At 42.1% G+C, this 22,538-nt stretch overlaps 1 protein-coding gene across 1 annotated transcript; it reads left to right on the top strand.

Annotated features, from left to right (window-relative positions):
* Positions 1-1,153: 1,153 nt before the first annotated feature.
* On the top strand, positions 1,154-19,152 carry SNX3 (sorting nexin 3). Its single transcript, XM_026119940.2, has 4 exons — positions 1,154-1,556; positions 14,292-14,387; positions 14,781-14,905; positions 18,481-19,152. The coding sequence occupies exons 1-4, from the start codon at positions 1,395-1,397 to the stop codon at positions 18,584-18,586; spliced, it is 489 nt and encodes a 162-aa protein (XP_025975725.1). The 5' UTR covers positions 1,154-1,394; the 3' UTR covers positions 18,587-19,152.
* Positions 19,153-22,538: the final 3,386 nt, after the last annotated feature.

The raw sequence follows: 22,538 nt of genomic DNA, 5'->3' as shown, positions 1-22,538 counted from the left end.
TATTATTTGTGAAAATTCAAGAACTTGCCATTTGTAAAAGCTTTACATCCTGCTGTGAACAATATCACCATTCTTGCTTGCAGCTGGGGCCAATAACGTAGAATTCATCTTCAGCTCAGAACTTCTGGTAGGTGCCTCCTGCAGCCCACATTCATATCTGGTCCATGCCTTCTGCCTAGTGCCTTGCACATACAGCATGTCCTGCCCAGTCCTTTAATTCTGTCTCTCACCATTTCATATCTTGATACATACAGTTTTATTCCTGTCTATTCACAGTACTGTCACAAAGATCTTTTCTTATCCTCTTGCTTTAACTACAGAAACTCTTTGAATTCCTCCACCATTCTCTCCTCTCTTCACTATGTAAAAAGAACCCAAGGTGCTACTTACTCATTACTGAGATGTCATCCCATAACTCTAATCAGCCCATGATGCCAGCCAGCTTCCACTGTTCATTCATTAATTTCACCCACCTGCTTGTAAATATCTGCAAAACAAACTCATTATCTCCTTCGAAACCTTCCTTAATGAGGCAGGACTGCCGCCTGCGTACCACACTTGACAGGGACTCTGGGACCTACATTACGCTCCTGGCTCCTTTACTACACTCACACATTTTGGATTCCCCCCCGGGATAAAGAAAGATACCTCTTTGCTGCATGCTTCAAGATCTGCTGGTGAAATGCTCCAACTAGGAGTTACATGTTATTATTGTATGTTACTGTATGTATGTGTGCATTGCTAAAACCTTCTTTGATTTAAAAAATTGGATTAAGCAGCTACCGTGTCCCGGGCTGTAACAAGTGGTTGAGCATCGTAGCAGCAAAACAACAGGATTAATGTAATTAGTATGAAACTAATTAGGTGTAATCATGTGGGTGGGAGGCAGGACGTGAACGGTTACCTGTTTACGAACCCAAACACTACAGGCGCGACCCCGCACGGGAGCCAGGGACGCCCGGAGGGCCCAAACCGCCGGCCCCGGCCGCCCCCACGGAGCCCACCCGCTCCACTGCCTGACCCCAGCCCAGGCTCGCCCTCCCCTTGCGGGCGGGCCCGAGAAGCCAACACTCCCAGCGCGCCGCCTGCCCCGGCGCCTGCCGGGACGTGTAGTTTCAGAGGCGCGCGGCCCCACCGGGCGTAGCGAGCGGGGCCCGGCGGCCCGCGGACTACAACGCCCAGGCTGCCTTGCGCGCGGGCGGTGGGCGCATCCGCTGCTGCCGGGCGGCGGCGTGGGTTGCGCGTTGCTGGGCAGTCAGCTGGCCGCGGGGTGATAAGAGGGCGGGCGGGCGGCGACGCTCGGGTGCTCGCTCGCGTCCCGGCCGCTCTCTGAGGGGAAAGGCGGCGGCGGCGGCGGCAGGGGGAGAGCGAGCGAGGCGAGGTGCCGCGGTGCCATGGCCGAGACGATCGCGGATACGCGGCGGCTCATCAGCAAGCCGCAGAACCTGAACGACGCCTACGGGCCGCCCAGCAACTTCCTGGAGATCGACGTGGGCAACCCGCAGACGGTGGGGGTTGGCCGCGGCCGCTTCACCACCTACGAGATACGCGTCAAGGTGAGGGCCCCTCCCGCCCCCCCGGAGGGTGGCCCCCGGGGAGGGGACTGGCTGCCCCCTGCGGCCCCCCCCCCCGCCGAAAGCGCCCCGCCCCACCGGCCCCCAGGACGTGGGGTGGTGGTGGGGGGTGACACTTCCTTAAATCCGCTGGTTATGGTCCTGCCTCTTCTGCAGCGGGGTCTCCCCTCCCCGAAAGGTGAGGGGAGAAGTGGGCCGCTGCGGCCCTGTCGCAGGCCCTCGGTGGTGTTGGCTCTTGTGTAAGCCAGGTGCATGTGCCTGCCGCTGGGTTTGGGGCTCGCCCGGGCTGCGCTGGCAGCCCGTGGGCCCATCGGCAGGACTGGTGTCCACGCTAGTGTCGTAAGTACTGTGGGGAAGGTGACGGCTGAGCATTGGTGGACCTTGTCCTTAGGGTGAGAGAAGGTCCTCGCTGCCGCAGGAGGCTGCGGAGATGCTAGTTCAGCTGTCTGTAAGTCTAACGATAGCTAAGCCGGCATGTCTCAGCTAAGGCAACCAAAGGACAAGCAGGCTTTCAGCACTGCTGTGCACAACTGCCATGCGACTGAAATATTGTAACATCAGCAGTTGCTCATCTGTTCCTAAACAGCAAGAGGCGAACTCGGGTCTTTGAAATATAGTAATATGGGTGGATCTGCCCTGAGGAAGGTCAGAGGTCTCTAAAAGCTGTTGAGAACTTGTAAATAAGTCTCCTGGGCATGAAAGCTAGACCAAAGCTAGCTGAACTGACGAGGTGAGTGTGTGCTGTGGGGGAGGGTTTCAGTCTCCTTCGTACTCAAAATATAAATGATGTGCCATTTATCATGGAGGGCCGTATTCACTGCTTTGTCTCAAGGAAAGCTAGTAGTCTTGAGTGAGAGAAAAGTTGTTCCTAGGCTTCCCAGTGTTGGTTTATGGTATCAGTAAAGAGGGTCTGCAGGAGTGGACAGAAAGTACAGACCATCTACTGCATGGTCCTTGCCCCTTGCTCGTAGTGAGCTGAGATGGTGCCCCCTCTAGTTTACACTGCCAGTAACAAGCTAGGTTGAGAAAGATGACCTCTTACAATCTTCTCTTCCTTTGTACCTTGTGATTCAGTTTACTGCCTGTATAGCCTTACTCTTTCACAACTAGTTGAAGCTGGTCAGTTATTACAGGTAGTAATAGAGGGGTAGAGACCTTATTGACCACCCCCCCACCCCACCGCTTCTTCCCTCCCACACTGCAGTTTGAGTTTTGCTTTCACTGGACACCACAGAGTGCATGTGTCTTTTTGGCAGGAAAGTTTTCAGCTGCGCTTGGCCTTATTGGCCACTAAATTCTTCAGATAACTTCTGCCTTGTGTGGATTTTCTGGTACTAGTTTTCAGCATAGTGTAACTTTGCTTAGAAAGCAAAATCGGCCGAGATCCAAACTGACCAGGGAGGGGTGGTACTTTAATTCTGATGTTGTTAAACTGTCGTGTTCTGGTGGCTGTTCTTGGTTCAGCATGTGCCCTTTGGCCAGGGAGAATAGGCTAAAACAGAATCGTAGCCTGTGTTTGGCCTTTGTGTGAGGACAGATTAACAGTAGCCAACTTGTCAGTGCTTTAGCTGTTCACTTAGCAGGAAGAAGTGTAACTCTTTGCCTTGCTGGAGGAGGTATTTGTGCCTTAGATATCTGTACCTTTAATTACTGATGGCTTTTTCTGCCATGACACTGAGCATTTGGAATTGCTGGGTCCAGGGAAGATGATGAGAAGGGACTAAGCCCTGCTGTGGGCTTGGGAATGAGATTGCTTTTTTTATGTGAGAAGTCCTTAAGGGGAAAGCAAAGCAAAAAAAAAAAAAAGCTTCCAGACTGTAGGTAGGCCAAGAGTAGCCTGTTTGGGGTAGAAAGTTCTAGATTCTTCTAATAAAGACCTAGAAGTGACCATAATACAAATGTACACTGTGACCTTCATTCTTCCTCCTTTTTCCTTCTGCTATGTTCTCATCTAAACACTGTTTTTCTGGAGGGTGCTCCCTACATCCATCTGTATGCGTTTGTATGCAGATCTATCTCTTGTAATCCATGATCGTTCTCTTTCCAGTTGTGCATTGCTGGTCTCCTCTGTGTGTTGGAAGGCTGCAGAGCAGGTATGTTCTGCAGTCATGCAGAATGAGGTTCACTGTGTAAATTTGTATCTTTTTTTTAACATAAAACTGACCATATTGCCAATATGCAAATTCCCTCATGGGAGAGGAGTTAGAATTTGGATTATTGTAGTAGTATTATAGTTCTAAAGTAGGTCTTGTACCAGACACTTAGTATAAGCGTTTTACTACTTCTCTGGAGCTGGTCTTTTCCTTGGAGCATAACAGACAGTAGCCATGAGCTAGTCTCTGGTTTGACAACTGGTTGTGGTAACTGAAAGTGATAGATGACCTTCCCAACTTCTTCCAGCAGTGGCAGCGGAACAGATATGAGAAGATGGAATGACTTGTCTGTGTCATACTTAAAAGCCTATGTTTTAAATTAAAACCACCATTAAAGTGTTAAGCAGTGTAGAACTAGATGACTTAGCTCTTAGCACAGTTTGCCACCAGTTATTGGACAGCCTGGTGGTGTGGCTGGAGATCACTGTGTTAAACTGGAAACACTTGCACAGAGGACACTGAGATTCAAGTTTCCAAAGAAACAGGCTTGCATCATTGTAATGGTATTTTTAAACTTGGTTTAAGGGTCATTCTATCTTTATTGCTTTGTCTAGATCTCAAAGCTTAACTTCTGTTAGAAAGACTGAGCTTGATAGCAAACTGTTGAACTGATATCATCTTGCTAAAACTCTTTGTGTGTAGTACCATAGAAATTCTCCAAGGCTCTTATTGGAAAGCTTTCTGTTTGTATTCCATTTTAACTCTAACTGCTGCTTGGAAGGTGACAAGTGGAACAACCTCATGCCAGAATTCCTGTGTTGCTATACTCTTCAACTTCTGGTAAAGCTCAGATATGAAAGCTTTACTGGGTGCTTGAAAGGGTTTGGGGAGACTGTGTAGCAGCATACTGCCGGCTAGGGAAGCCAGTCTTATTCTCGTACTTATGAAAGGTTTTTTTCCATAGTGTATGCCTCTGTGTAGGCTAGTACAATAGCTAGTGTGCTGTGGTAAATGCATGGTGCTTTCACAAGTGGTTAAGCTCTCAAGCAGGCTTCACGTAAAAGCCTACGCAGAAGTTTCAGCAGGGCAGCTTACTTGACAATTTGTCCGTTCTGTTTTCAGCTGAAGATAGGTTCACACAGCTGTTAAAACTTGCTGCAAAAGCTGCTGGATGGGGTTGGCTAAAACATTAGCTTTCTGAACCTTTCTGAATGCAACTACTATGCAGCTTCATCTTGACAATAAAACTTGTGTGTCAGTGTTCATGATAGTAAGTAATGGGAAAATGTCATCCTTTTAAACTTGCTGTTTTAGTACTGCGCTTTTGAGTGGGCCATGTTCTTGCAGTTTGCTTTCCACTAGCAGCATTGGACAAGTCCATTCCATTCTAAGGTATCTTTTGTGTGGAAGCTTAGGGTGAGCTAAAAAGGATAACAATGCAGTAAGAAATAAAGCTTCAAGTGCTTTTTCTAGCTCACTAAAACTTGATAAAGTAGTCATCCGCTTTTCTGAAAGCGTCCGGGAGCTCACAGAACAGTGCTTGTGTAGGGGTTTTAAAAAAACATTATGAATTAGAATACGTGCCAAAATAATACGACTAATTGTAGTTCACTGTCCTTAACTGTTAGTTCACACCTTTCCTCATGGGTTAAGTTCCAAGTGGAATTCTGTTCCCATGCCATGTGCATGGGTCTCATGGGTCTTTACTGGCTGGTCACTCAGGTACTCTTTCAGGGAAGAGTGGCCTCTGTAGGAGAGGGTTAAAACTGTCTCTAGAAGGATGATTCCCTTCTACTTGGTACCCCTTTTAATGGTGGGCTTGTACATGTCAGCACTCTCCACCAACATGTGAATGTACTCAAACACCTGTTACTACTTATGGGCTGTAAGCTATTTTTCTGAATTCCAGGAAATACAGATGTAGAACAATGACAATTGCCATATTACCAGCTTGCAGCATGTCTGCAGTCCTTCTCAATTCAGTTTCAGGTATTATTCAACCTCTACTGTAGTTGAGACCAGTAGTGTTCCTGGAAAGTGGGTCAATAAGAACTTCTTTGCTCAAACAGTCTGTGTAACAGCTTCAGTCACTTAAATCCTTTAAGGAGACAAGACTGGAGCTTTACAAGCTGCCTCTGATCCCAGGGACTTGTGATGCTTCAGAGCCTTACACTGCTATAAATGCAGTTCCCTGGGAAATGAGCACTCTGCTTAGAATACTGTAAACAAAGCATACAGACACCCTGGAAGTATGTTTCAAGAAGTATCCCTTTATTAGCACTATTTCATCTGTTAAGGTCTCTGTAAAACTGATTTCTGTGCTGTCCATTTCAGCCTGATTAGAATAAATGGTTAAAACTTACCCACTTGAAATTAGTGGGAACTTGCAGAAAAGCCATTACTACTCAGACTGACAGTCACTAAAATAAAGTATCTGGTACAGAAGCTACTAGTTTAAATAGGTTTACATAGCCCAATTTTTTCAATTAAATGGTCTCAGTGCCAATGTCAGCCCAGGACCCTTATCAGAGGATCTTTGGAATTGTGCAACCAAGTTAAACAGAAAGTGTTTGTTTCCTTCTTCTGTTTGTTCTGCTGAATTATCTTTTGCCTCTAATCAGTATGTCTATACTGAGCACTGAGGTACACACCTTAGCTTCATGGGGTTCCACAGTTCAGCGGCTTGTTTTACTTGAGGTGTAAACACAACACCTTGCTGCTGTGCTTCCAGATGTGAAGTGCATCACTTGGGTGGAACCAATGCTGTTTGAGGCAGCAGTGACCTTTGCTATATTTTCTGCAGAAACCTGCAGAGGTACTTGACTAATATGCTTTAAGTGGGGAAGGAAATGAACATGTAGGCTGTACAGTGCATGCAGTGTTAAGAATAGTACTGGCCTCAAAGGATTAGGGAAGTAAATCAAAGCAACTGTTAAGCTGGGGTTGCATCTGAAAGCCTGTTCTCATCTAAACCTATTTTCAGGACCTAGTTTGAATGCATTATTTGCATTTCAGCGTACTGCTAAGTAACTGACTTATGGTTCTTTGACCAGATGAATTTGGAATAAGAGGCTAAGTGAACTGAAAGTATAACTTGCTCAGAAAGCACTTGTTTTGTACCATGATCTTGCAAAGTGGTATTCTTGATCTAGTGGATGTGTCCTTAAAATGTTCTGTCCTTGAACAGTACCAAATTTACTGGCCTTGCATTCAGCGAGTGTTGAAGTTGTGACTCTTCACACGCCAAGAGAAGAACTGAATCTGTTGGTATACACAGTTCACGTCAGCACCGCTCAGTTTCGTAGTCTGTGAAGCTTGTGGTGGAGTAATGATTAAACACTGACTCAGTGTGGGTATGTTTAGGGATGCATAATCAGCACTAATTCAGTATTTCTCTACTACTGCAAATCTTACATCATGCTGCAGGACTGCTCTAACTGCAGTTAATTACTCATTTAATACACTATTCTAGACACTGCAGCCGGTTAAAGATATTTTTAGACTACTCTTCAAAGAACAGAAATGCACCTATTCTGGGAAACAGGTGACTTCTGGCTTTCCGTTCTACAGCACAGATGCAGCATCTTTACAAACATTAACTGTTCCCTTAAGCATCACATTAGAAAAATGGCTGAAAGGCAAAGAACTAGCTGGGGAGGGAGAAGTAGAACTGAAGTGTCTTAGAAGCATCTGAAGAAAGGAAAATGGATTCACAGGTCTGTTCCATGTATTTGATCTAAGCAGCTGATTTCTTCTGTAGGCATTTTTTTGATTAAACTGAGTATGAGAACCTGGTCCTAAGGTACTGCACTAGCTTGGTGTTGACATGTCTTATTGTGTAAATAACACTGAGTAGCACTTCCTACTGGTATATTAGTTTAACTGATGACTTGGCTGCCTTTTACTTCTGCTCATACAATACAGGCCCTGATTGTCATGTATTAAGAGTGCACTCTAGTACAGTGCTGAACTGACCAAATCAAATGGAACAATGACTAATCTTTGTAAGACAGATGGCTGTGATCCAGGTAGGCATGTGATGCCAGAGTATTTTGATACATCTTTATTTTTAGATGGCTTGCCAAAAAATGTCAGCTCGAACTTTAGAACAGCCAGGTCTCCCCTGCTTTTCATCTGAGGAAATAAGTAATACAGTGTAGCTTTAAGCTTCTAACTGTAGAGAAAGTATTTTCTTTAAAGCTTGTTTTTCCCCTCCCCCCCTTCTTCCCCCAATGCCTATTACAGTGTTGAAGGCTGTTTTACCAAGTACAGTCTGAATGCCCTGTGAAATTAGTGCTGATCAAAAGGTCTCTGAAGTTGCTGTTGCAGCTATAGCTTTTTTTGAGGGGAGAGGGGGGTGGAGAAGCCCTAACCCTCTGGTCAGGGTAGGAAAGCACATATTGCACACACTGAAGATGCATCCAAGAATGCATTCCCTTTGCAGCTATTCTTCCTTGCATGCTTAAACTAAGTGTATGAATGCTGTACTGTCTCTAGCCCACAAAACACATGAAAGTTTTATTGGGTACAAAAGTTATCAACTGCAGTGGTTCATAGCAATTTGTCTGCTGCACTTGGCCATAGCTGGTATTAGTGTTGAAGATGTCAGCTGATGATGTTAAAGTATTGACTTAATGTGGTGGTTCTTCAGTCATTTCCCTTGAGACATGAATGATGACCTTACAGTAGGTCAAAACAGAGCATATGGCTGCTAGCCCATGCCGTTGTGTGAAAGTGGCAGTCCCTTATCTTTAAAAGGAACATACTTTTGAGGGGATGTGTGTGGTGTGGGTTTTTTCCTTTTTTTCTTTTAATGAGGCTTTAGTTTGCTAACCCTGAAATAACTAGCTGGAGTTACTACTTCTATCTGGGTGTTGAAGTCTTTGCCCCTATTTGTCCAGTTTAAACTAGGCTCCTATTTTTTTTCAGCCTTGGCTTTTGAGGATAGACTTGAAGAACAAGAAGTCATTAAACAAAATGTGTTTTTTCTAGACTGGTTATCTTTGTTCTTTTGAGCCTACTTTGAGCCTTTTGACCATCACACACCATAGTTCAGCTGCTCATGATGTCAGTGAACTTGATCAGGTGATGATAGAACCTGCTTGGCAAAAACCCAAATACCTCTACACTAACTTTCCTATAGACCAGCTGGGGGCTCTAGGCATTTGCTTTGATAAAGGTTAACTCTTGTGTAGAGTTGACTGGTAGCCTTCATGGTTGCTGCTACTAGGATTTGAATGCTTTAGTCTTCACAATGGAAAACATCCTGGTTTCATGTATCAATGTGGAGTGGGAAATTCTGTAATACTGGTTATAATTTTAAGTAGCTTAAATTTTAAGCTATTTAAAATTTGTTTATAAATATGGTCAGATTTTTTTTTTAGTGTTCTGTCAGCTTTGGGTTTTTTTGAATGTAATATAGCTACAATAGACTTGGACAACAAGTAGAAATAAGGGGAGGTTGTAGAACAAGGCTTTGATCAAAATGACTGCAAATCTTTTCTAAGAGTAACTTAATCTCCTATCAGACACTTTGCAATGAGCAAAGAGGCCTTCTGTAAAATGCACACAAAAATCAAAGCTTATGGTGATTAAAGTTTAGAATACAGCTATGCTTGGCTTTCTGCTTTTTGTAATTGTAGGCAGTAGGGAGCTAGCTGCTTATGCTCTTATCAAACCTGGAAGGAAACAAACCACCAGAAAGGTGTTTGGGATAATAGTGAACTGCTGGAGCCAGTCCCTTTGGTGTACTAAAGGACAACAGGCCCTTGCAGAAAGAAAACTATAATTTTTCTTTCTCTACCCTGAATGTTACTTACTGTAATGTCCCAGAGTTCCCATTGGCTGACTGTGAATGTAGCCAAAGGGTGTAGTCTCTTGACAAAGATTACAGCTCTTACGAAGAGATAGTAAGAAGCTTGGATTTAGCTTCTGAGAGTCAAGGCCATGTAAACTATCAGAAGTGAGTTGAGTGCTTTCTTTCACTCTATTTTAATGGAAATAGAGTTGTATCAGGGCTACCATAACCTACTTGAAAAGACAACATCAAAGTAGATACTATGGCAACAGTGCAACTTTATTATCAGTCTAAGAGTGGGAGACATGGGCAATGCGGTGCTGTTGATTAGTGTTATTGGCAGATGAGGAAATGAATCAAACTCATCTCTCGCTGTCCTGGACAATGCACTTGTGGAGTTTGGGCAGTTGTGGGGGTGGAATGCGCTGCAGTGACATCCTGAATCAATCTCTTGCTGTGTCAGGTTGCTCTCTGAAGCAACCCAAATGTTGTTTAGGCTCAATTTATATCTGGAAACAAACTTGTAGGAGCAAGCCTGGCTATTTGAAAGGCTTTTTCTACTTAATGGATAAATTAATTTAATCTAGATAATAGTTCATAATTTTAAGTCATTTAGTTGTCCATTTAAAACTAAAGCACTTCAGTTTTCCTCCTGCATTTAAGGCACTTGGCTCTCTACAATGCAGTCATTTTGGTATGCAAGTTGTCTTAAGCTGCAGATGAATGATTTCTGAAGGTGTTGATTTGTACTCATAAACTGCTGGCACTCTGAATGTGGAAGTCTCTTCACTTGTGCGCATAAACAATTTTCAGTCAGTTTCAAACTTCTAACTGGGCACAGCTCTTGGATTAATAGTAGTAACAGCTAGAATGCTATTCCTTAGTCATACAGGCTACACGCTCCAGAAGTGTGACTTGCTTCTGAGGTGAATTGGAGCTTCCTGAGCTTGGAGTGGGACTTCCAGTTTGAGTAAACTGTAGCCAAGGAAACATGCTTTCTGGGAATACAGGTTTTGCCCTAAAATCTACTACTAGGCAATCGCTACTTTGCCTTACCAGTTTGTTAAACACTAGCCAAATCACTTGACGATGTACAAACTTGCTTGGCATCCAGAGCAGAGGAATGCAGGAGTGAGTAAAAGGTCTGGATTTGTCATCTTCTGCTGTTCAACTGCATAACTTGGTAACAGTTCTGACAAACACTTATTCCAGTGTATTGGCTTGGTCATAACTTTGCAGCAGGATAAATCTGACTGTTTGGCTTTCTCTGAAGATTGTCAAGGGTGAGTGTGTGTGTGTATATATACACCTACACATACACAGGCTGCTACAGAAACAGTGCTAGACAGTATCTGTTGTATCTTAGCATCTTTCTAGGCTTAGAATTTTGGACTCTGGGGAATTTGTGCAAAGCTAGTTTATCGGTCCTCCTGGAATATTGGTTTAGCTGCAGTTCTGAACCATGACTTTTGGTTGTCTGTTGTCATGGATAATGCACCACAATCCTTCTAGATTAAGGACTTGCATTCATACTACTGGAGAGGCATGATTTTGGACTAAGAAGTTCCTGAAAACTGGTGTTAGTATAAGTGAGACTAATTATTACACTGTAGAAGAAACAATTGCTACAGTAATTATGCTGAACTTATCAGAGGAACAAGCTGTGACCAGGGGCTATGCCAAATTGGATCTCTGAGCTTTGTGTGAGACTTGGCAAATCAGCAGGCCTTTACAGGCTGGGAAGTCAAGACTATGATGCTGAATGAGCGTGAGGGGAAATGTTTGCAAAACTGAAACTAGCCCACCTTGAAGCTTTGTGTATCTGTCTTCTTTCTAGCAGGCAGAGAGTACTGTGTCCAGAGTAACTACTGGAGCCTCCGTGGCTAAGCTAGAATACAACACTCAACATAACTGTGAAGCTAAGAATAACTTTGATATGCTGCATGATCCTGAGGTTGACATCTTGATAGAAATGGAAGTTTTTGTTGACATCTTACAGAACAGTGCTTCCTTCTACCAAATTCTTGCTCACTAGCAACTCTTGTGTCAGTAGTTGCCTGGCTTGCTTGCTAGAAAGTGTCTGTCCATGGCAGTTGGAGGCAGAGGGGCAGGCACAAAGCCTTTTTACTGAAGGAAGAGTACTACTCAAACAGGGTAGTCCTCTAGCAAAAAAGGCACATGCAGTAACCTCAAGTGTGAATATATCCTACATTAAAAATGGGTACTTACACTGTTTAACTTGTTTGCACCTTAAATCAGGACTTTCAAACTGCTTATTAAAATAGATGCTTTCAAACAACTGCATATCTGAAGAATGCTGCTGTTATCAGCGCTAGCTTCTAAAGGAAATGGAATTGCTGCAGTTTCTGAGCTTTAAAATATGGGGATTAGAAGTTGGATCTGAACACAGTCAGCTGAATTCATATCCAGACCAGAGGAGAGGGGACAAACTTTGCTTTAGCAAACTTGATAATTAAGTTGTATGACTTGTGAACCACTTGATTTAATGGTACCCTTCCAGCATACACTTCAGTTTGAATGTCTCCAGTGCTTATGATCAAAATTGGAGAAAATGATTCAACTTGAAGGGAAAACAAATACTGTCCCTTTCCAGCTTGCAAACTGGGCTAGCATGTCAAAAGTTCAAAAGGGAATGTGGAAGGTAAAATGAGCTCAGCTGGCACTTCTATCCACACATTGTACCTGTAAACCTAATGTTGTTTAGAGATTAACTTTATAGACTTCATGTCCAGAATCATGAAAAGAGTTCCTGAAGACCTGGGAACTCTTGTGGTTTTTTAGCTGCTTTTATTCAGTTCTAATCCCTCTTGTAAGTAACTTGAGAGGAGAATGGAATATTTTCTGCAGGTGAGAGCCTGCATGTTAAATATTGTAAAGGACTTGCTATCTGAGGTACTGACAAAGACTTGATGTTGTAATGCAGAAAGCTGAACTTAGTATAAGCCAATAGCTGAAATTGGAGAAAAATAATCTGATACTTCACTTCTGGGAATCTCCTTCATGTACTCTGGGGGACCTAGCTTTTTTTCTCTTGAGTAGAGTATTCTTATCCTCAAGACCAGAGTGTTTGTTTATAAAGCTTGACTTCTGACATAATAGTCTTAAGTGCAATTTTGTTATTAGTCTCTAGTACAATGAACAATACCTTTTCCAGGAAGGAGAACTTGAGTTCTCCTAAACATTTAGTGATACCAGGTTTCATAACAAAATACTGGTTTGTACTTTATCATCTGTCAGGATGGACTAAATAGCATAATGTGAAAGTATAGGACTAACTTTTGAAGTATTTTGAGCTATTAGACAGTCAAACTCCTTATTGGCTGGCAATAATATAATGTCCCATAGTCATAGGCCTGCCCAGTGCAGGAATGCATCTTAGCAATTAAACCTGCCTTGAGTAGCCAAAACTGTCACTCAATAATGACTTAAGCATAGCAGCCTATATATGATATCTTGCAGGGATATCCACCCAAACTGGGACAAAAACTAAGAGGAATGACTGACTTTTTTTTTTTTTTTTTTAATAATAATAAGTGAGTTGAGCATGCTTAGCCTTGTTTTCTACTGGGAGAAGCAGGAATAACTGTAGTCCTGGATGAACATCAGCTTCCTACAACGTACCTCAGAAGAGCCTTCTTACAAGGCATGTAAAACAAAACAGGTGAATATGCAGTCTGACAACAGTAAGCTCTACTCTGTTGATCCCAATTATATATGGCAATTACAGACTTGCTTTCAGTAGTAGATCGTAACTTGTACAGTAACTTTCTTGTAATAGTCTAGCCAGTTTGCCATTACAGTAATCTGAAGCTTAAATGTGAAGCTTAAATGTTGCTGAGGTCTTGGAGCTTTTTCTCCTGGGAAGGCAAGGGGAGTGCTCTCTCAATGTCTGCTTTCATTCCACTGTTATCCAACACTACTGTAATCTTCCACTCCAAAAACCTATAGAAGTAATAGACTCCTATAAAAATTAGTATGAGGACACCTGTTGGAGTGCTCATGTATTAAGGTCCTGTGCTGCATTTTAACCTGACTCTTGTTTGCTGTGTGTTTCAAGGGTGTTAGAGTTGGGTACTGATATTTAGGGTTTCTAGGGAACTTCTTTCAAGCTTTGTTTAGGAAGGTTCTTCCTCAAACTCTGCTTGGTTTAACTTTGTAGTAAAGCAGTCTCATTTCATCTGTACTGACTGCTGTCTTGAATCTCAGCCTTAGTAGCTTTTCTGGAGTTATCCAAACCTGGCAGCTGGTACTAGTGGATCTTCAGCTCCATCTGTACTAAATGTGCCCTGTATGGATTCTGTGGAGGCTGCAGGACTTAGTTTTTGCTTTTAAAAGATGTTGAAGACTTGGTTGTATCAGCTAGCAGAAGAGCACAGGAAAGTGTGTCCTATGCTGGCACCTGAAATGCAGCAAGTATCCTGTGTGGATAAGGAAGACTTCTTCCCCCTACTGTTTTATGTATATCAGCATGGGGAATCTATCGCCTGAGATTAAGAGTAACAGATACCTGTGCAACTTTACCAACATCTCCTTGAGTGGCCAGCAAATCTTTTGCTGTTCTACTAGGTGATATGGTGGACAAATATCAGTGATTAGAACTTGTGATCCAGATAAGGGGTCCACAGGTAGCTGAAGGCATGACTTACTCATGTATCTTATGCAGAGCTTTATCTACTCTTTTCTATCTTGAACACTACACAATACTGTTACATTGTTGCTCAAGTGGAGCAACTTTGACTTAACAGCTTGCTTTTTGCTTCTACTTAGCAAAACTTAATCTAATGAATAGCTCATGTTTGTTTGCAGACAAATCTTCCTATTTTCAAGCTGAAAGAATCCACAGTCAGAAGAAGATACAGTGACTTTGAATGGCTGAGGAATGAACTAGAAAGAGAAAGCAAGGTGGGTAACAAAAGTAAATACAAGTATGCATAGACATGAGAAGAGTACTCAAGTGTTATCTGTATGTTATAAAGCATATCCGTCATAATCTCAAGCAGAGGTTGTGGCTGAAAATCTGCAGAACTGAAACCTTGTGTGTGCCAATCTTTCAACAAACCTTGGTATACAGTGCTGGAGACTTGCTCCATGGTTTTTAGTTAATTCTGAGTTTAACTGCTTGAATTCAACTTACTTCTATGGACAGATTGATCTTTTTCTGGTAATTTTTTTTTTTTTTTAAATTTGACTAGGGATGTTAATGATAAGCTGGGACTCTAGGAGGGAGAGGTGGCACAGCAGGTGTATAAACTTGCTTGCAGATTGTACTTAAGGCCATATTTCTAAATCTTTCAGGTTGTGGTACCACCCCTACCAGGAAAAGCTCTTCTCCGTCAGCTCCCCTTTCGAGGAGATGATGGTATATTTGATGATTCTTTTATAGAGGAAAGGAAGCAGGCTCTTGAGCAATTCATAAACAAGTAAGTGTTGGGTCTATCTGGAGATGAACAGATCAGCTCTGAAAAATGCAATTGGAGCTGCTAGTCCTCTAACTATGGCTGCACTAGGCTCAGAATAATGAGAAGCTTTCAGTCTTGCAGCAGAACATACTTATGTTGCTCATTCAGTGTTTGGTTTGGATATCTTAATGCTTACCTGAACAGCTGAAATAAGTGGTGATGATGTTATAGTTAATTTATGCAAATTACCGCTAAAATTATAGCATTCAAAATAGTTTTACTTTTTCATTTCTGAAAAGGTATCTTCCATTGGATGAACAATAAAGCCTTATAATGGGCTTACAGCAGTTTACTTTGATTGCAGATGTGAGGTGTTATCAGCTTGTGTAATGATGTATATTTTCTCTAATCATCATGAGAAGCTGTCTGAAGGTATAGGAACTCTACTTGAGATAGGCATGTATATAGTTTGAAATAGACACTTCAAGCTGTCTTGCTGCATTCCAAAGGATGAACAAAAAATTATAGTAACAGACTTATGTGACTGCTGTTCTACCACCTCACACCACTGATCACTCTCTGTATAGTGACCCAAAGAGCTACCTCAGTCTCTTTAATGCTGTGGATCCAAGCACTGGGTGGGAAGGAACTGTCAGTTACACAGCTCTTCTGGTCACTGAAGCCAACACACTGTTCAGGCCAGCTTGATTCTGGACTCTTACCATCTTAAAAGGTGGAACTGATAAAGCTTGATTTGGTGTTTTTGTCTAACTCAATAGTAAAGCTCTTCAGCAGGATTGAAGGATGTCCTTAGTTAAGCCAGAACTTCATCTGATAACATATGATGTTGGTCAGGTATTACTTGTTGAAAGATGCAGTTTGGGGATGTAAAACTGACCAGTCCAGTAGGAACTAAAACTGATGGGTGTGTGGTGTTGTGTTTTTTTTTTTTTGCAGGTGAAAGCAAGTTTAGGTGTGACTAGATTAATCTTTTCACTTCTTCATGTAGTGACTTGTTAGCTCAGATTTTTTTAACTGTTCTGAGCAGATAAAATACTTCACTCCTGAGTGATAGACTGCTGCTTCCTCTGCCTGAAGACAAATGGAATGAATGTTCAAGGTGTCTGGCTGCTATTTTAGACCATGTGACAGTAGACATGCTCATGGTAAAACAGAATGTTTTCTCTTAAGGTGTTCAGTCAAGGTCCTTTAGCATGACTTTAAAGTAAAACTCTTAAACTCTTATCCATGTGGACTTGGAACTCTATATTAAATCTGGAAGAAATGCACTTACTGAAAGCTTTGTACACTGACCCCAGCAATATGTGGGGGAAGGGGGCTGTGTAAGTCCTGGAGCAGCTGGTAGTGAAACAGTTTAACTGGAATCCTTTAGCTATACGGACATTTTTCTGACAGAAATGTAGTAACCAGTTTACTTGTATCACTTGGTCAGTCTTGTAGCTAGCAATATATTGATCTTCTGAAAGCGTAAAGCTTCAGTCAACTTTCCCTGCTTTGAAAGATAAAAGGAGACTTTATATAGATGTGGATGTAGTGGCAGACTCAAGTACAGCTGGAACAAAGCTCTTCAGGCAAAACTTATAGCTATTCAGCCTCATCAACTTAGAGGCAAATATCACCAGTTAAAGCTTCGACTGATGTGGAAGGTTTAGAGTTTCCACAAAATATTCTGGGTATTAGTGAACTTAGTCCTGAAGGGGATTTGCATAGTATGAGATTCATATTGCTGCATTGTCAAAAGTGGTCTTCAGTCTTGGAACTAGAGAAGACGCCCTCAAATAACTGACATACCAGTGTAGCCAAGGAAGGGCTTGGTACACTGGTACTAGTCCTTGATGTCCAGGAGCTCAAAAGTGGATGTTGTTAAGCTCTGTCTCTAGGCGTAGAATCTAGAGGGATTAAATCCTAGCAGTGCAACTTACTTGCCACCAGCAAGCTGGCCCAGGAGAGCTGACTAATCACTACCACTGCTATTTACAATGCTGTTTTCAAGGATAGCTCTGTTGTGAAAGTCTTGTCTGCCTGAATCTGACTTGTGGAGACATGGAGATGTTGGAAGTAGCAGCTTCTATTTATAATGATTGTTGTAGCTCAATATTCTTCTAATGTAGAGTAAGACACTTGTATGAAACCAAGAGCTAGGTCAGATCTAGTCTAGCAAATCAGCCACCAGTTTTCAAGCCCTTCTAAAAGGGGAAAGGAATTTGCTGCTGCCTCCTCATGTTGTCCCCTATGTCTTTCTAATCAAAAGGCCAAAAAGTTTAGTCTAATGAGGGTAAGAAGAACTAGCCACTCTACACTGTCTTTGAATTAGTATTTGAGACTCCTGTCGATTTACTAGATCCTGCCAGGCTTTCTGGCCACATGTAAAATATTCAGTCAATGCTAAGTAGCAGAGGGCAGTTTCTGGCTAAAGGACATGATCAGTGAGAAGCAAGTGGTGACAAATGAATCTGTTGTTGGTGCTTACTTAACCCCAAGATATGTATGTGTGGAAAAGATGCACCAAAGGGGTTGGAAGTACTGATGCTGAGCCACTGGAGTTGATTATGTATTAAATGTGCTTAACTGAATGAGCCTCCACTTCATGTTCTGGTAGATACAGGGACCATAGAGTTGATGCAAGCTGCCCTGGGGAAAGGGGGAAAGCTAGAGTTGGGGGAGAGGGGAGAAGGAGGGGTGTTAACTGAGCTCCTTTAGGTTTCTTTATCCATAAGTGATCAACTTCCAGGGATTGAGTATCTTAGGATTTAACTTACACCTTCAAATTTTGGGACTCTCAGTAAGCTACCAAGTGTCTTAAGGGATTAAATATAAGATCTTGTCTCTCAAAAGTTTGGGAGCATCTCTCTAAATTTAACTTCAGCTCACTTAGTGGAGAAAAGGTGGTGGCTCTGTAGTCTATACACAGAACAAAAATCCCTGTTAGAAGTGTTGCTAATTTCTAGAGCTAATTCTAGAGCAGGCAAGCTCTGTCTCTTCAGTGTTTCCTATCTAAATATATTTCCCATTTTCAAAACATAATGACCATATGTAGTACTTCCTGGTTGGGCATCAGTGCTGCTTGTGCAGTTTGGGAGTGACCATGGTAACTCATAGTTCTCTAAATGGTGTCAAGGCTTACAGAAGACCTTCACACCCCCTGGTGGAGTAAGTCTTTAAGTCTGTCTGGGCTAATTGCTGTTGAATGAGACTGAGAACTGGTGGGTTAAGCTGCATTTAGGGAGGTGTTCTGTGTCAAAGGCATTCAGATATAAATCTGAACTTGTCTCGACTTAACTCTAGCTGCTCTAACGCTAGGATGGGCACTTTGATAGTCTGCTCAATTGCAGGTGGCAGATGTTGACATAACATGTCTTCTAATGATCAGAAGGGGCTCAGAGTTCCTGTAGACTAATATCATCCTGAGGAGAATGGCAACAAGTCTTGCTGCCAGACAGAATTCCAGTCACCAACAGTAGACAAAGTGGAATATATGCCAAACTATAGATCCCTAGGTTATTGGTTCTCATTGTTCTGACTAGCTGCAAGTAGACTTGATGTGTTAGCACTAATGCTTTTTTCTTCCTCTCCAGGGTTGCTGGCCACCCACTGGCACAGAATGAGCGCTGTCTTCACATGTTCTTACAAGATGAAGTAATAGACAAAAACTACACACCATCCAAAATAAGACATACTTGAGTCCTGAAACCATCTTCTCAAATGTTAGTGGTTCTTAAGCTTGGTTTTAAGAGGTTGTAGTTTGTCTTAGCATGCTGAGGATAAACAGGCACAAAGCCTCCACTAACATCAGTACACTGCTTGGTCTTTGCATATGCTTTATAGCATTAAAGAACTCACTTGTCTTTTAGCTGAATCCTTGATTTAAGAGTATTAAACTGAGACCATCCACCCCTTATGATGTCTCACAAATCTTTCCACTCTTACTTGCAATGACTTAACAATGTTTACTGACTTGGCCTTACTTGAACTTGCACAGCTATAGTGTCACGTGTGCACTTGTATATGACTAAACTGCTATGCTGTTTCTGACATAGTCATCTGTTTGAACTTCTATAGAAAGACTGCTTTATTTCAGATACCCTGTATGAGAAACACTTATGCAATTGTCTTCATGCTTGTAAAACACTTTATACTGAAGTAATGAGGGAATTATCTTTATATTCTGTAAGAGGAAAAGAAATCAGATTTATATACTAAAATAACTTGTCTAAGGTTTTGAAATAAAAGTGAAAATGCACTTCAAATGTTTGTCACTCTTGACCTTCAGTGTGATGTATCCCCTGCTTTCTGAGAAGCAGGGACTTGGCTACACTGAGTGAGATGCTCTTTTAACCTTGCTGTGATGCCCTTCTGCAATGTAGTCTTGTGCTACTAACAACCAGCACTAAATACCTCAAGATGCTGATACTCCCTGCTCAGATCTTACAGAACACACAAAGGATTTGGGGATCATTCCTGTGTTGCAGAGCTAAAGCTGGAGTCCCAATCATTTTAGGCAGTTAACAGATCTGTGGCTTCAATAAGAGCTCTTAAAAAAGGTAGCTTTCTAGTGGCATGAGAGGTATCAGTCTGGCTTCAACTGTGTTACAGAGAAAGGAATGTTAACATCTATTAACATTACTCTGAAGTCCTACAGCTGAAGATCAAGGTAGCCCTGCTCTAGAAATGTGAGTTAGGGACATGGAGTCATACAAGCCAGGTAGAAAATACTGTCATAGGTTGAATTGCAGGTTGTGGACTCTTAAACTCCAGTGCACAAGCAAGCATTGCTGCAGTAGTCTTCCTCCCTGGATGCTCCCAGGGCTGGAAAAGCTTCCTCAGTGCTCTCAAATGTGACTTGGATATTGCCTATCTAGAGCCTTTTGAAAACTGATTCAAGAACACTGTAGTGGCCATGTGATCCAGGCATTCTCTGCCCTTCATAACAGTGCATGTTCTAAACCACCTTTTTGGTGCATGTTGGCTTAAACTTGTTTCTGCTGCTTTTTCCTTAGAATACTTCCTATCGCTTTATAGCAAAAATCTTACAAACTTACTAGCAAAATTCTTAGGTCCTTTAACCTCATGTTAAACTCCCCCATGCCATTTCTATGAAAAAATCTGCATATAAAAGGCTAAACTGACAAAACACTGGTGGCTGACTGGATTGTATGTGGTATTAGTGAATGGTTGTCTTCAAGCATACTAGCTTGCAGCTAAAACAAGAATTCTGTGAGCTCTACCTGCTCACAACCAAAGGGAGTATTTTTATTCTTGAATTTTGGAGTAGGAAATGAATATACTGGGCTGGTGGCACAGCGGTGGCTTGCAAATGTGCTGTGTCAATTTTGGTCCCTGGTTTTATGAATGAGACTGAGATTCAATAAAGTCTTTGTTCTGCTAAGTATGAAGAGGAAACAATTATTTGAACATCAAACTATTCAGGCCTACCTTTCCAGAAGTTTTCAGTACTGCACAGTAATCAATTCTAAAATTCCCTGTGTTTGAGTCACATTTAGAAATTGAGTTATTCATAGAAATGGGGGAAGAAACTATAAATACATATGATGTTTCTTTGCTTAGGTTTAGATACATAGCAAATGGCTCTTTTTTTCCCCTCAAATATTCCTTTCTGTGAGAAGCTTCTTTCTGAAAGCAAAGTAAGCGCTACATATTATGCGTAAAGGATGATACAATACATATGACCTACTGTGGAGAAAGGAATTAGACTGAAGGAGAAAGCTGCATGCTTGTCAAAAGCAGATTCTTCTTTTCCCATTTCCAAAGTGTAGTGAGGACTCTGGAGTGTTAACCATTAGAGCTGATGGGAGCTGGCTCTTCAGGGAACATCTGAACTGGATTCTAGGATTTCACCTGGGTATCAGTCCTTTAAGGCTAACTAGAGAGCCTAATTTTAGTGTAGTGCAGCTGGTTCTGCTGCTGTGCAATCTGTAGTGCTGGGGGAAAGACATGGTCTGGGATTAGCTGTGCCTAAACTACAGAGAAGAGTGTCCTTCCAGCCCCGAGTCTGCTGTGCAGATGGGCTAGATCCTGCACGTGTGCACCCATTGCCCTGTCCGCTTTGCAACTGGGAGAAAGCTAGCATACTCTGTTGCGTCCTCTGGTCTCACTGATCTAGGGACCAGGATGGCACAGCATACTGCAGAGTACAGTTGCTGCACAGTTAAGATGTAGTTCATGTTTGTTGCTGCTCCAAGATAGCAGCATAAATCTTGTTGAAACCAGTGTTTTGTCATGGGTTCTGCAGAGCAGTGGGTTCAACCTTTTTAGCTCATAAGCTGAATTGTCAGAAAGGCTAGGGAGCTACAATTGATTTTTCTGTCCTGTCCAGTTCTCTCTAATACAGAGAACAAAAAATAGTCAAAGATTATTACAAGTGCAATAAGAGTGCTTCATAGAGTGTTCGTTGGTTTGAAGGTATCATGTAATGATAGGATGCACCATGTTCTGTGGCATGCACGTTCTTAAGCGCTCTGTGCTAGTTTGTATAGAAGATGTTTCCAAGTCCTCTAGTCCACGCTTTGTCTCACCTTGCTCATCAAAAGACTGGCCTTGTATGTTTCATGGTCCGGCTGCCTTGGAAAGTATGAAACATGAGACAGCAGACTGAATGACTGGAGGAGAGATGAGGTGAAAACTTAGACCCTGAAACCTATGAGAGTTTTGTGCTCAGAGTCGATGGAGCTAGGATTTCACTCATGTTCAGTATTCCTTGACATTGACAATGAGCCATTGTTATACACTGTACGTGTCCACTTGTCACTTTAATGTGCATGCCCTTTGGTCACTCATTGCCATATGGACAATATGTAATGTTTTCCTTCTCCTATTGCCAACTTCTTTCTGTTCACTGGGAGCTGCTTACCTCTTTCTTTGGTTTGATTATGCAGTTGGACAGCTTAATAAAACCTCAGAATCTTTTTGAATTAAAAACTGTTTTTGCATTCCTCACCCTTTGTTAGCTGCACAACTCATGGATGTTAACAACTATCATAAAATGAAACGGAAGACTTGTACTAGGTTAGATCTCTGACCCAATTAGTATTGTGTCCTAGAAAAAGCTCTGTGTATGCTCCTTCCGAAGAAAATGTTAGGAACTTTGCAGTGGATGCATATTTGAATTACAAAAAACAGCTCTGAGACCCTTTGCTCCAAGGCAGGATCACCTGTATATAAATTATTCCATTAATGTTTGTCTAACCTGTTCTTTGAAACCTCTGATGATGTTGACTCCACAGCATTCAAGGCAATCCATTTTTGTAGAGACGGTTTCTATTATCTGGTAAGCAGGGTACAGTGGAAGAAACTAACCCAGAAACGGAAGGACAAGCATTAAAAAAACAGTGGAAAGTTATTTAAATTCAATATATTTTTATTCTTTGTAAATACAATGAGTACAACTTTTTAACTTCACAAATCAGTTAATCCACTTTGTACAGGAAAAGTTTTACTCATTCTATGATAGTCCAAGTGCTGATTTTTCTCAGTGCTAGTTCCTAATAACAAATCAAAATTTGAAAAGTACAGCAGCTATCTTTAAATGTTTTTTTCTACATTTTTCATACATCAAATAAGCAGCTTATAACGTTTTTTTGTGTGTGAGAGGGTGTAGGTGAACAAGGCTTCAAAA

The sequence above is a fragment of the Dromaius novaehollandiae genome, chromosome 3, assembly GCF_036370855.1.
Source record: "Dromaius novaehollandiae isolate bDroNov1 chromosome 3, bDroNov1.hap1, whole genome shotgun sequence".
NCBI classification, from domain to species: domain Eukaryota; kingdom Metazoa; phylum Chordata; class Aves; order Casuariiformes; family Dromaiidae; genus Dromaius; species Dromaius novaehollandiae.
Note: the sequence above shows the minus strand (reverse complement) of the source record. Positions and strands in the feature narration are given on the sequence as shown.

Bases quoted from the DNA above. Each gene is read 5' to 3' on its own strand.
- SNX3 (XM_026119940.2), top strand. From the start codon at position 1,395: ATGGCCGAGACGATCGCGGATACGCGGCGGCTCATCAGCAAGCCGCAG. The intron at 1,557-14,291 runs GTGAGGGCCCCT...GTTTGTTTGCAG, and splicing joins CCTACGAGATACGCGTCAAG to ACAAATCTTCCTATTTTCAA. The intron at 14,388-14,780 runs GTGGGTAACAAA...TAAATCTTTCAG, and splicing joins AACTAGAAAGAGAAAGCAAG to GTTGTGGTACCACCCCTACC.